Source organism: Meleagris gallopavo, chromosome 2 (genome assembly GCF_905368555.1).
Source record: "Meleagris gallopavo chromosome 2, MGAL_WU_HG_1.1, whole genome shotgun sequence".
Taxonomy (NCBI): Eukaryota; Metazoa; Chordata; class Aves; order Galliformes; family Phasianidae; genus Meleagris; species Meleagris gallopavo.
This window is the reverse complement of record NC_139405.1, coordinates 28568956-28583646: the sequence shown is the minus strand read 5'-3', so window position 1 is coordinate 28583646 and position 14691 is coordinate 28568956. Positions and strand designations below refer to the sequence as shown.

General features: G+C 41.0%; 1 protein-coding gene across 1 annotated transcript in view; it reads right to left on the bottom strand.

Annotated features, from left to right (window-relative positions):
• The window catches only part of KCNK5 (potassium two pore domain channel subfamily K member 5), a 34937-nt gene extending 22620 nt beyond the window's left edge, over nucleotides 1-12317 (bottom strand). The window contains exon 1 of the mRNA XM_085219430.1: nucleotides 11394-12317. Within this exon, the coding sequence (XP_085075556.1) occupies nucleotides 11394-11579 (186 nt within the window). The 5' untranslated portion in view covers nucleotides 11580-12317. The remainder of the gene's footprint in view (nucleotides 1-11393) is intronic.
• Nucleotides 12318-14691: the final 2374 nt, after the last annotated feature.

Sequence of the window (14691 nt, the reverse complement as noted above, 5' to 3'; positions counted from 1 at the left end):
TGTGTAAAGCAGGGTTAGAACCAGCCTCAAGTAAATGTGGTGGTGTATTGCCAACAGAGTTGTTACCAATTACATAAACAGATGCAAATGCACACAAGCCTTTTCAGAATAATGCATTTTTGTTTAGCTGAATTTAATTTATGTAGGTTTAAATTAAACCAAAACAATAATCCTAAAGTCAATTTTAAAAAGTTAACTGAATTTAATTTACAATACGGGGAGAAGTTGGATCGTATCTTTGTAATGTTGCTTCCCCCCAGTACAAACAATCAGCAACCTAATCAATCTTTGCAGAACTCCACCCATCTATAAAATGGTACAAACTGAAAAATTTAAACAGAAAAACTATGGTACTAAGCAAGAAAAGTAAAAAGGGAAGTCAAGTTTAAAGTGAGGCTTCATGTTTTCAGTGTATAAGAACATTTCATTAGGACATGAAAATTGACAGGTGATCCAAGCTGGACAACTTTGCTTACAGAAGTCTGAAGAAAGTTTTCAACTCATTGAAGGAACTACAAGCATAAAATAACATTGCGTTAAGAAGCTGATTATCCTTCTACGATTGATAGCCACACATAAAACCATGCATCTGATTAAGAATCTCACAGTATATAAAGTGTTCTTCCTAGCTAGGAATAAAATATTACAGGCTTTTGGGTTTCATTCACAAATTTTAATGCAAATTAAAAGGTCTTGCTTCTCTGAAGACAAACTACAAGGTGCTGCTGAACAGTTGGAAACATCATGCATCTCCTACTTAACAGCCTGTCTTAAAGACAAAGAAGCTCAAAAAAAAAAACCCAAGAAAGTCAATAAAACAGTTGTTACTGGTCTGACACTTAAGTGAGCTTATACATGGTGGAAGAAAAACCTTATTTTTCTCAAGAGCATCAACTCAATGAAACAGAACTAAAAGTGATCAAGACTTGGGTGGAGCAGAGCTGTAAGTACAATTACATTATTAATCCAGCAGACTTCTGTACTGTGTAATACTGTAAGCTATTAAATCTTTGGGGCAGAACCTTTACTAACTCACCTTCTTAAGACAAACAAACAGGTTTCCAGGGTATTTTTAGTCAACTAAAAACTTCAGATAACCTCACCACACTAGTCTCTCTGTCTGTATCTTCCATCAGACTGCAGGAGGAGGAGGCAAGGCAAGGCAATGCAGGCTTCCAACAACTTGGACAGGATGTTTTGTAAGAGTAGCAAGGTGATGGCTTTATGTTAAGAGAAGTATTAAGGGGAAGAAAACTGCCAAGAAACACTATTTGTTTTGAAACTTCTCTTATGGACTGTTTAGCTTTATCCATGGCTAAACTTGAAACAGTAGTATGTTATGTACTACAAATCCCCTGAAAAAAATCAGCCTTGAGCTAACCTAGCATTTAGCAAAAGAAGCTACTCTGGACAAATATTTTCAAATATAAATAGAGAGGTGTGCCAACACAGTTATGGCAGGATATGAAGACTTGTGATCAGTAACTAAGTTAACTGTGCAGAAGAAGAGCCTTATCTAGACACACTCAGATCTGTAATAGCATCACTTCCATGTGGTAAAAGCTTGAATTTGAATGAATAACATTATTTTGCTGGTAAGAGTTGCCTAAGCATTATAATATTTCTTAAACACTGTATGTATGCTGACATAACTAAACCCAATGCTGCATGAATAGTATAACATTAAAAAGGACACACTGGAACAATCTTCTGCTATTTTGTTATGTTCAGTCTTACATTACCACATACACACAAGAGGCCTTCTTCCCATGAAAGCTTCCAATCTGTAACTTGGATCAAAAACAAAAACAACAAAAATGAGCAGATATGAAACTGAAAATACTATCAAAAAAATCACTGAAGCACTATCACATTTAGTCCCTGAGTAAAAAATGTTGGTTCAAAAAAACCAAAACAAACAAAAAAACCAAACCACTGCATATATTCTATAGAAAGTGTTTTGAATAAATAAACAAAAAAAGGTTATTCACCTGAAAAAAAAAAAAAAAAAAAACTTCAAGCAAACTTATTTCACAGCTCGAGTTTAGCTTTCAACTTTGCCCTAGAACTGTTTTTCCTCTAATACTCCATGAGCAGTCACTGGTTAATTAGTCTTCAAACTGAGCTGCAGCACTGCAAATCTTTTCCACTGCTGATTTTACAGTTTTTCACTCTCAGTCACTTGAATATCAAACTACCTTTGTTTAGATTTTGCAATGATAGCATCACACAAGCAAGTTCATTAAATATGATAAGGATGTTTGCTACATGTGATGTCATTATGATGTTGTTCTACATCTTACTACTGATATGAAAAGGAAGAATGGAAATGCTTTAACAATTACAAAAATGGGAATTTTCCCACTGAAAACACAGAGAAAATTATTTCATATGATGCAAGAGAATCGAGAAGGTAGGGGAGTCAAAGTCCAACTTCAAATATAGCTACACAAGGCACCGGTGACTTTGGAATGCTTAAGGACACCTACTTCAGTTACTGTATTTTACAGTATAACAAGCTTGACTTGTTAGTCACTCAGCTTCAGTGGAATTACTGCATAGAACAACCCAGTCTATTTGGCACAATTCCAACCCTTCCTCACACCCACCATGCCCCCCATTATAAAACTATCAAACTGCACACTTCCAGGTTCGTAAAACTTCCCACATATTTGCAGGTCACTCCTAAACATTTAACATGAAACACACTGTAATTGAAGGCAAAAAATAAGCACTGACACATGGGAGGTAATTAATAGTCTGTGCCCTGCCACTTTTTAACTGCTCCACTCCTGCGGTGGCAGTAAAGTCAAAACTCCCTGCTATCATCTTGCTACTGTATTACAGGAAGAAGGCTCAGCTGGCAGAAGCACTATCGTTGCTGCCTTCTGTTCATTACACTGCTTACTCTTCTGCAGCTGTCATCTCTAACTGTTTAGCAGGCATCTATTACCTTTTCCTTAGAAGCTGGAGACAGAGGAAGCTCTTGCACTTTGCTAAGTAGAGAAACCTGTGGCTTAAAAGCTGCCTGGCATCCAAAATACTCAGAAAGTCATCAAAACCACAGAAAATCTTCAGTTACCTCAAATAAGTGAGACAGTTTTCATAAGAAAGATACACAGGATTCAGCTGTAAGAATCTATTCAACAACCAGTGCGAAGCTATTCTCAGCAGGAAACAAAACCACAGCTGACAGGACATCTGTCCAAACTATCAACTGCCTATACTGTAGTAGAGCTGAAGAAGCATTCTTAAAATCCACCCAAATAAAGCCAAGGCACTCTCAAAGTGTGAATTATCTCTTTATTTTACTCCTTAAATGTAACATATCTATGTTCATTTCACCAGTCAAGCTGATAGCTTTAAGACCTTGCACAGACTACGTACCAACTTAATAAAAAACTGTGGTCATACTGCAGCTACAGCCAGCAAAGATATTAGTGCTACCACAGCACATTACATGGCAACACAATAAAATTTACTACCACCATGCTGCTGCGATAGAAGTAATTTCAAAATTTTTCCTTATCCTTCTCTTGCCCTCCACTTCAAAAATTTGGGGGGGGGACAAGTTGGAAACACAGAGTATTATTCTAAAAGGGCAAACTGAACTGCAGTCACTCAACAAAGCTTTCAGACTGCACTGATACCAATGAGAAAGACTGATTTTCTAAACATGAACTCCAATGCCCTTCAAAAACTCTTGTGCCAAGAAGGCAAACTTTGATTACAGAATTGCCCTCTATGATTCTGCAGTCACGTACACACCACTTACACGGGCCTGAAGGTTGAAATTCTAACTTACCTGGCACGTTATCATAGTCCAACTACTTAACTTGATTTTAGCATATTTGCATTATGGTCTGTAAAGGTACTTAGCAAAAACTGTAACAGCTGCATCTGTAGTAGGATATTGCAGCCAGACTGCTAAAGGAGAAACCAAGTTAGATTATATCCCTTTTCTTCATGCAGCTGCTTGGCTCCAGATACCTCATCTGTTCCTTGGGTACCTGGAGGAGGCTCATCAGCCTCACTTCTCTCAAACACCAGAAAAAAACATTTAGAGCTGCTGTTTCTCTGATAGGAGACCACACATGATTCTTGAGTGACTTTCCTTCAAAGACTTTCCTATTCACTTGGAAGCAGCAATATGAGTACTAGAAGTCATGCACAGAAGTCATCACTGAATCTGACATTTTAGCCAAGCCACTAGAACAAGTAAACCAACCAACCAACCCTAAAACAACAACAAAACCAAACCAGATGACTATGCTTTCCACCTCAGGACCTTGACAGCCCTTTGCAATATTATTTTCAAGTTCTGTTAGATACATCACTTGATAGTCAGCATCATCTGACAACCTCATGCCTTACTCTAGAATCCAAAGTACTGTTAAGGAATTGACAACCTCGGTTATAAGAAGGATCAGAATTCAGACATCCATTATAGATTCAGTTGAGACTTTCTTTTTGTACCTGTTGCAACCTGGAAATGTCACACAGATTTTGTTTCTGAGCAGCTGGAACTTGCTTACACAACATTTGCAAGATGCTGGCACAGAAACTCAATTCACTATTCATCAGTTTGCTCAATCACAATCTGCTTCTACCATTTGGCTAAGGCAGAAATGTAGTCCCACAGAGAGGCAACAGCAACGACCAATCCCACAATAAGAGTTAGAAACAAGTCAATCATGAGAAGCACTGCAGATGCACACTATAGAAGAGGAATGTAACTTCAGACTCAGCAGAGGCTATAATATACCATAATACATATTACTAAGTTTCTTAATCCCATTTCAGCGCTCATGTTTCTTCCTCTTAAGAAAACTGTATATGAAGTTGAAGCCTAAAACATTTCAGAAGGTACTTCACACCCAATAGTTCCTTTGATCCACTGGAATTCACATAACACAAGAACAAAAGGTAATTTCCTTGCTGATTTGACTGTAAATAGAGCTGCTAGGGTAAGCCATGCCTAGGAGGGATCTCTCCTGCCTACAATTAAAATGTTGGTAAGTACATAATTATTACTGTAATATCTAAGGCTTCTAATACAGAGATGTGATAAAGTGAGAAGGATAAAAACAGAACACAAACTGCAAGTCTGAGGTTCCATGCTAAAGTGTTTTGTGTCTTGGAGGAAAGATACCATACCATAATACTAGATTCATCTGTTGAAAAACCCAAGTCAGAAGACAAAACACGAAGGATGACAGTTATGACTTCAAATTTTTCCCTTCAACAAACAGCTAGTAAAGATGAAGAGTACATATTGCATGCTATATTTTAGGATTTTAATCTGACTTTAAGTATAGCTATCCTGTGGATGTTTGTAGCAACATACACAACATCACGATGCTAGCATAGTGGTATTTTAATTTAGATGAAGAATAAACAAAAGTCCAACTCTTCCAGTTGCCCCCTGTTAATGTATCTTGTTTCCCTCTAGGGAGCAGACTCAAAGCTCATGAGCTGAACTCATTTTGGACTAAGCTAAACCTGGAGATGTCTTCAGTGAAGAAATCTAACACACGAGCTACTTGCTCATAGGTATTAAATCCATAGGATCACATGAGAGTCAGCAGAAAGTAAAAATTCCTGCAAATACAGCGATCATCACATCCTTAACACCAGCAGTTCTGTTCTCTAGGTCTATTCCTATTGGCCTGCACTACCTGCTAATGTAGACATAGTTATAGAGCACTTTGTTCCCAGTTTTAACAAGAGAACATGATGAGAACAAAAAGATTATCCCAGTGGCTTAAAAAAAATATATAGATATTATCATGTTTCATCAGCCCCAATAAGATTGTAGTGCCAGTTTACTACTAGACAAATATACCAAGTCATTGTTAAGGGGACCCAAAAAAGGAAAATTTCATTTTCAGTCTGGGGAACAGTTATCACAATACTATCCTGTTTTCAAGACAGCTATCATGAGATCTGAACACAGACACAGTTAAGATAAAAATAAGACGTGAATGTCCACATTTCTGGTTATAACTTCCCTGTTAATCAAACTATTGACTGCCATTTGCTATCCAGCTTGCTTCTGTTTGCAAGTTAGTATGTTAACGTCTATTTGCAGTACCAGTATGAGATGCGATTGTTTTAAAGGTCAACACTATCCAAAACAATTCATTTTGTTTAATTAATATTAATAAGAAAAGCAACAACTTGTTTTAAAATGAAAATCTACACAAAGTCATAATTTAACTCTATTTTCTCTGGCTACAGAAGGTGTATTGCAATAACAATATATACAGGGGTTTTATGATCTTTTAAGACAACAGGCTGTTGATAATCTGCAGGTCTACTTGCATATACCATTATCTCTGGAGTAGAACTTGCCAGAAAATGCACTTAATAGCAGAAGGTAACATGTCAGGCAGTGGAAACATTCTGTCCCCAAAGTAACAGGACAATATACTACAAGCATTCAAGGATTAAGCCCATAGCAGGAAAATTAGAACTTCTGATGAACTGCTATTGCTCCATCAGCTGAGAGTTGCTGCGTATGCACTATCAGCTTTGTTTAACTATGTTCCAAGAAAGTTTAAACAATATAATGGTTAAACAGGGAAAAGGGGGCAGGGACAGATGAAATGTGACAGGAAAGCATGTCTGGTTACATATGACTTTGCATGAAGGTGCACACAGAGAAAAGCTATGGTATAAAGCAGCTCTACCTGTCCTCAAGTTTCCTAATCTAATGCTGCCATAGCAGTATCTATAACCCATAGGCTGAGATGCCACAGAGGCACTGTGGACAGCGATCTACATTTTAATCCCCATTTGTCTCTGCTGAAAGAGAGTGCAGAACTAAAGGTACACATTTGAAAACATCTATCAATAGCTATTTCTCAGGCACGAGCCTTATGTGTGCTGTCAAATTGTTCGGTGGGAAGTATTAGGTATTGCTGTTAATGTCTTTGCTGTTAATCATTTGCTTTGTCCTTGTCTGGTTGTTGCTCATTTTTACGTTCTTCAGATCATGCAAAAGGACAGACTGTCTGGCATTTAAGCTATGGAATTCAGACTCCAATTAAGTCTCCTCTACCTTCAATACGTTAGGTAGAAGGAATCAGGAAGTAAACAGACTACCAAACAAGCCCCAGTAGTCTAGAATCTTCCATATTGTATTTATTCACCTCCTCATGAACATGGGAAAATAAAGATTATTGGGGAAAAAAAATAAATAGCCTATACTAACTTTAAATTGGTGAGCAACTCACTCTACTAACAATAAGGAAAAGGTACAGTCCCTTAACTGAATGTTGAACTCATGAAAAACATTTAAAACTTAACACAAGGTTTTAGAAAATTTGAATTCAGAAGTGCACCTGTCAGTATTTGCAAATGAAGATGACATTCTGGCTTGGAAGAAAAAAAAAAAAAAAATATCAGAGGAGAAACCACTATTAAGCCACTTGAGGTTATTTCCTTTAGAATAATCCTCCTGTGTGCCAAGTATATCTTAGCTGAAGCTCTCCTTAAGAATCTTCTAAATATTTGTTCACAGCACTGGGCTTTAAGTCTAAACATTCAAGTTTCTAAAGCTCTTTGTCAGGCCAGTTTACAGTCCTGCGTGCTTTTCAAATAAAGACCTCAGTTATTTGCTCTTGTAAGTTTGCCTGCTTTTCCTGAACTTAGCTAGTTTCTCTTCTCATTTTATTACTTTGTTTAGAAAGTAACCATTTTCACTTACCTTTAAATTACTCCCTTTCTTTTCACTAGCTTTGAGGTTTATCAGTGGAAAGCATTTAATTCCTTGATGACTATGGTGGGCCAGCAAAACAGATTTCCTAGTAAACAAGATGTAGTTCAGTGTTGCAAACCTTTGCTCATATAAATAGTGGTATGAGGGTCAAGAGAGCTCCTCCTTGCATGAATAGCTCCTTTATCATTAAGCTGATGTTTCACAATCAGGATGGAGCAATAAAGAGTAAAAGTAAGGAACTAGAGAAGAGGGAAACAATCGCATTACTCTTCATTTGCTTTTGTGTCCAAAACTCATTTGTACAGCAGGGTAAGAGAAGGTGCCATCACTGTGGGTCTCATAGCCTTCTCTCTCTTCCTCCTCCTAAAGAGTCCCAGGACTCTGAGCCATAGCAGCAAGCCAAGGCAAAGCCGTAGAGTTCTATACAACAGCCTACACACAGTCCAGAGTCAAACACTTATATTATAAGGGTCTAAGTAGCATTACTCCAGTAAGAGTTTAGGAAATACTTTCATGGCACTTATAACACTTGACAGCAAATAGATTCTTCACATAGGACTGCTAGATGCTATTTTTAAGCTTATTCTTAGGTATTTAGGATTAGGGAAGAAATACCTTCTAGCTATCCTAAAACACTCATCTTACAAGATTTGTGAAAGTGTTATGTATTTCAATAAAGTTTATTGCAGTGTATTTCTACAGTAATCAGGTGTTGTGAAATCTTCTATTACAGAATACAAGCCCTAGACAGTATTTGACAAAATACAATCCCCTTAAGAATCACTCAAATTGTAGGTACAAACACGCCAGTCTCTATATGAATTGAAAACCTGTGCTGATAAGCTTTTTTTTTTTTTTAAATAGTTAAGATCACCCTACACATTTAACTTTGCATCCATTCCGTACAGAACTTCCACTCCACTTACAGCTAACATTAGGCTGAGGTGAACACACAAGCTAACCTGGGTGGGGAACAAGGGCAGCAGAGAGATCTGTCTCTGATTAAGTCAGTCCTTGTCACCTTTCAGCTGGCTTCTGCAAACAAAATTGGTATTGTTAGTTCAACTTAAACATTTATTGGCATCTTTGCATTTTAACAACCATTTAGCTTTTTATATCTGATTATATTTGCTGAAAAACTTTATCCTATGTGTTTTAAATGCAGCTATTAAAGAGAATATCAGACAAGTAATTAGAGTTTAGTGTGGCTGTGAAGAGTCACATGAGTATCAGCGGGGACCACAAGCAGAGCGAGAGGAAAAGATCTAAGATGAACTGAAGGCCGCAAAACTGAAAACAAAAGCTGGGAAATAAGTCAAGTCATGCAAAATTCTAAGAACTTCAAGGAGTCCATGGAAGTGTGTGTAAAGAAAAAACACATATTTTAAAGTCAGTGATGACAAATTGTAAAATTCTACATTTGGAGGCTTTGTATGAGTGCAAGATGGCCAGGATTTGCCAAAAGAAAACAGAGATTTGTAATGCTTTAAAGAATCATCAAAACCCAACAGAAAAAGCATGGATAGCAGTCAACAAATGACCATTACAAATAAGATTTGCAGTATACTTTACAGCTTATTCAAGATGAAACCATTATTACCTTCTATGACTTCTTGTTTATTTTCCCCCTCTTAGTTTCAGCTGGTCTAAATTTCACCCTGTCACCCTCCTCTGTAGGAAATGCTACTTCTCTCCTTCCAGTCACTTCTCACGCTGAATAAGAACAGCAACAAAACTACAAATCCAGAATAAAGCAAATACTGAAGTTCCCAGTCACCAGTAAGCGTAAAAGAGCAAGCAAAAATTTGTATTTTAGCTAAACTGGGCTGAAGATGACAGCAGAATATCTACAAGGGATCATCAGACCAGCAAGATTGGACAGGGAAAGTTAAGGTATAATTGCAAGTAGTACAGAGGCAAAACAGGAATACAAGAATATCACCAGGAGCCAACATACTGAGGAGGGAAGTCCCTCCTCCACTTTGTGGTGTGCAGAGGTACTCAAACCAATTACTTTGATCTGCCTATAGTTTGCCTTATGCTTCTTTTCTTCTCATCAACTCTGCACCCATCCACACTCCACAATGCATTATCTCATATGGTCCATCTGCCCTAGAATTTTTTTTCCTAGTCATTTTTTGTTTTAGGAAAAACCTTTCTGCTGCTACAGGATAATTGTGGTAAGGGTCACAGAAAAACACTAGCTAAATAATTCCCTCATATCAGCGTGAATTTTATCCTAAACTGAGCCAGAATCTAGATTTTGAATTATATCAGCAACAAGTTAAACACGGCAGGCTTAAGGCACACCCCAATGATGAGGTTCTTCTCCTGGGAATAGATAACCTAGAGTAAGATTTCAGTATGATTCTAGTGCAGCAAAACACTCATGTCTTTCATTTTCCAGCATCCCTTCACAATTTCAAGCCTCCATTCACTACTTCACTGTATACTACAAAACTGTAATTAACAGAAAGCACGAAGACACAAACGGTAAGGACACTACCAACAGAAAGCTCTATCTGAAGCAGACAAGAAGCAGTCACCAGCTGAAGGAATAAATGTTAACCCACAAACTTGTAACATCAAGAACCATACCTCTTCAAAGCTCACACAGAACTGATTATGCCAACAGAATGAATTAGTCATTTTGGTAGTATTTTAGTAGACTTTTTGTAAATTTTAAGAATAAAAATTAAGGAGAAAAAAAAAAAAAGCCCAAAGCATGATGACCATAAGATCTAGTCAATATAAGCATTTCTGAAATAAAGTTCTGAAAGACTCCTTTTCACCACCAGAGTCCCATGTATCTGGACAGCCTATTTTCCACGGCTCATCTCTGCTTGCCACCATGTTTCAATTGACACCACATCCATCAAAAGGGGTTAAGTTTATACTACTCCAGAACTTACTACATGATATCGATTAATGATTAGTTTTGAAGAGGCATTCTGCCAGATAGGAAATGAGGCGATTATCAGCTCCTTATGGCTCAGAAACAAGTCACTCGCCCAAAGTGGAATCTCAGCACAAGGACTGAGAGCATCCCTGCTTGCAAGGCGTTCATTTCTGACCTGCCTGCACCTCTCCTTCAAGCTTGCAGCCTGGCTGACCTCGCGGACCTCTGCTAAGACCCCCACATACACGTTTTCCTCACAACAAGAGCATTCACTACGGGGAAAAAAAAAAAATTAAAAAAATAAAAGCGAGAAAAAAATAAATACGAATCCAGACCAAACTGAAAAGGATCAAGACTTGGCTTCACCTACTCTTCCTCACACACAACGTCCATTGAGGCAGGAGAAACCACTCTGGGTGCTGAAACAAGAGCTGCATTCACAACCAACGCGCCGGGCAGGAGCGGGAGGAGCACCCACCCGGCCACCTCATCATCCCCGCGCGCGAGGAGCGCCCACCTCGAGGCACCCCACACTCTTTTATCGCGGGGATGAGGTGCAGGGACCTAACTAATCGCTCTGCTACTAAGCGGCGAAGGCGGGCGGAGATTGTTCCCCGCGCTCCCGGGACAGTTTCAGGAACCCGCTGCGCTTTGCGAGGAGGGGACGGCCGCCGGCTTCCCCACGGCCAGCGCAGCGCTGCCCCGCTGCGTTCCGACCCGGGCGCCCGCCGGCACCTGCCGCCCTGCTCGGCACCCCCGTCCCCACCGTACCTGCAGGATCTTGTCCAGCCCCTCCTGGCCCAGGCAGGGGAACTGCTTGAGTAGCTCCGTCTTCTGCCGTTTGTAGTCGTCGGTAGCCGAGCGCCAGTGCGGCTCCTCAAGCACCTCGAAGATCGCCGCCCCGATGGACAGGTAGAAGATGATGGCCGAGGTCAGCAAGGGGCCCCTGTCCACCATGGTGCCGCGGCGCGCGGCTGGGGAGGGTGGATGGGAGGGCGGCTGCCCCGCGCTGCGGCTGAGGGTGCCCGTAAGCCGCCCTGTCCTTCCCCTGACACCTCTGCCTTCCCCGCCGTCCGCCGTGCCTCCTCTCTGGCCTCTGCCGCTTTCCCTTAGAGCCTTCCACACTCCCCTCCCACTCTCCTCCTCCCTCTCTCCTCCTCCGCTCCTCTCCGTTCCCCCTGGCTTGCCTCCTTCCCCCGTTTATTTTCCCCTCCCTTCTCAGCAACGATTTGAATTTGGTGCCCTCCCGCTTCCTCCCCCGCCACCCGCCCAGCTGCGCGCATGCGAGGCCGCCGCCGCCGGTGCGCCCCGAGGTGCCGCCGGCCCCGCCGCGAGGCGCTCCCCGCCCTGCGGCCGCGGTGAGGGGCGGCCGCTGGGGCCCGCCAGGGGGAGAGGGGAACGTGCGACCTCCCCTCCCTTCCCCTCCCCCGCGGCTGCTGGGAGAGGGCGTGGGGGCCGCCGAGGTGAGGCCCCGTGGCCGCGCTGCCCTGGGCGCTTTTCCATTCTTCGAGGAAAGAAGGGGCGACGTCCCTCCGCGACGTGTTTTTATTATTATTTGGGGACTCGTACCAATGCTGGAAGGTGGTGAAACGAGACCTCTGGCAAAGTGCTGGAGGAAAGTCGTCGAGAGCTCTGAGGAGGATGGAAAGAGCGGCAGGCAGGCTTCAGCCCAGGGCACTGGAGATCTTTCAAAGCAGGAACGGCATCTCTTCCTTTGTGCCTATTGTGCACTCAATAAATCATACCTTTCTGCACGTTCCCGTGTGTGGATGTTGTGAGTTTGGCAGCGAGGGTGAGACCCTAGAAGTGACTCCCTAGCTAACTGGAGAGACCTGATAGCAACCTTTCAGTGTCTAAAGGGAGGCTTTTAGAAAGAAGGGGACTCTTTAGCAGGGCCAGCTGAGATAGGACAAAGAGAAATGGTTTCAAACTAAAAGAGGGGAGGATTTAGACCAAATCTAATGAAAAAGCTTTTTACAATAAGGGTGGTGAGGCATGGGAACAACCTACCCAGAGAATAGGATGTCCCATCCCTGGAGACACTCAAGGCCAGGCTGGATGGGGCTCTGAGCACCTGATCTAGCTGTAGCCATCCCTGTTCATTGCAGGGGAGTTGTACCAGATGGTCTTTAGAAAGAGTTCCATTCAAGTCAAACGATTCTATGATTCTTTGTGAGTGGTTCAAACCCTTTGATGGTAAAGTTCACCAGCTTTCTCCACTGGTGGAATCATTCAAGGGCATTGCTCACAGCCTCCACCGTCACATGGAAGGTGGCCTGCCCGTTTTTGTTTTTTTTGTTTGTTTGTTTGTTTGTTTTTGTTTTTTGTGAATAGGTTTGGAAATGGGATTTAAAAAGTGGGGGAAAGAATCACAGAATGGCTTACCTTGGATGGGAACTCAAAGCCTCCACAATTCCAACTCCCTGCCATGGGTAGGGTTGCCACACACCAGCTCAGGCTGCCTAGGGCCCCACCCAACCTGGCCTTGACACCTCCAGGGATGCAGCATTCACAGCTTCTCTGAGCAACCTGTTCCTCACCACCTTTTGAGTAAATAATTTATTTCTAACATCCCACCTAAATCTCCTCTCTTTTAGTCTAAAGCCATTTTCCCTTGTCATATCAGTATCAGACCATGTAAAAAGTTGGTCCCCCTCCTGCTGCAATGAGGTCTCTCCATATCCTTCTCTTCTCCAAGCTAAGCAAGCCCAACTCTCAACTTTCTTCATAGGAGAGGTGCTCTAGCCCTTTGATCATCCTTGTGGCCCCCTTCTTGTCCTGAAGTAGCATGTCAGTGACAGAATGTAGCAGTATGTTGTTACATGACATGACAAAGGGCTCTGACTCCTCCAGTCCCTTTCCCCCCAAACTGAAAGAAAATAATAAAAAAAATTGAGATGTTCATAGGACTTCAGGATGCTTAGGTTATATCAGTTGAAGCTCACACTCCAAAAGCCAGCTAAAATTTCTCACATGGACCTGACTGAAATAGGAGAAGGGAGAATAGAGAGTTGGGAAGAGGAAGAAAACAAGGAGAAAATACACAAAGTATATAGAAAAGTAAAAGGAGAGCATGTGGAGAGTAAAGGAACTGCCCCAGTTGGGAGGTATCCATAGACATCTATCTCTAAAACTTTGACTCATGCCAAATGGATGCTCGTGTGAGACTGCCCACAGAAACTTACGTGGCCCGTAAGCACTACTGCCTACTAGCTTGTATAGTGCTTTGTGAAAATACATCTGCAAGAGGCTCCTGGCAGCCTAAAAGTAGGATTGGAGAAACCACAAAATCCACAAGCATGTTACGTGATCAGCATCACTGTGTTCGCGTGGGATTCCCCAGTTATGTAAAGGCAACATTAAAAAGACAAAAGGAGTGCTGAACTGCAGTAGTAAAAAATCAAAATGGGAATTATGTGCTAGAGGGGAGATGAAGAGGAAGATGACATTAAGAACATTGTTAAAATAATGACATAGGGGAACTGAAGTGATTTATTTTAAGCAAAAACAGGGGACTTTTCATGAAGTTGGAAGGTAAAACTCTTAATCACAGAAAAAAAGAAAAAAAAAAGAGGTTTAATGGTTACTGTGTCAAAATGAAAATTATTCCCATGTGTATCACTTGGCCGAAGACCTTCGCAAGACTTCAAAAACCATTGGCCATATAAATGAATAACATGAGCATTCATCACTGCATTACTTAATAATTTAAATTTAAAGTAAAAAATTGTAATGCATGTAAAAACTTACAGCAAGAGCTCTCCAATAGTACAAACTATAATGTAATTCTCCTTTTGGTGTTCCCACACCTTCTTCTGAATCACCTGCAAATGCTTAGGATATTCCAACAGCAGGAACAGTAGTCTGACACGTTATAGCAGTGTTATACTTGTGTGTTCCTGACCCTGAACATCTGTGCTTCATAACTGGAAGGTATTTAATTCAATTTTGAAACTGTACTCTTCTCCATCTGTCTCCAAGTCTCTAAAGGCCCATTTATATCATTGAAACTCTATCCTAAAGGAGTGAGGAGTGGCACAAATGACCCTGGACCTACTGCAATTGTATA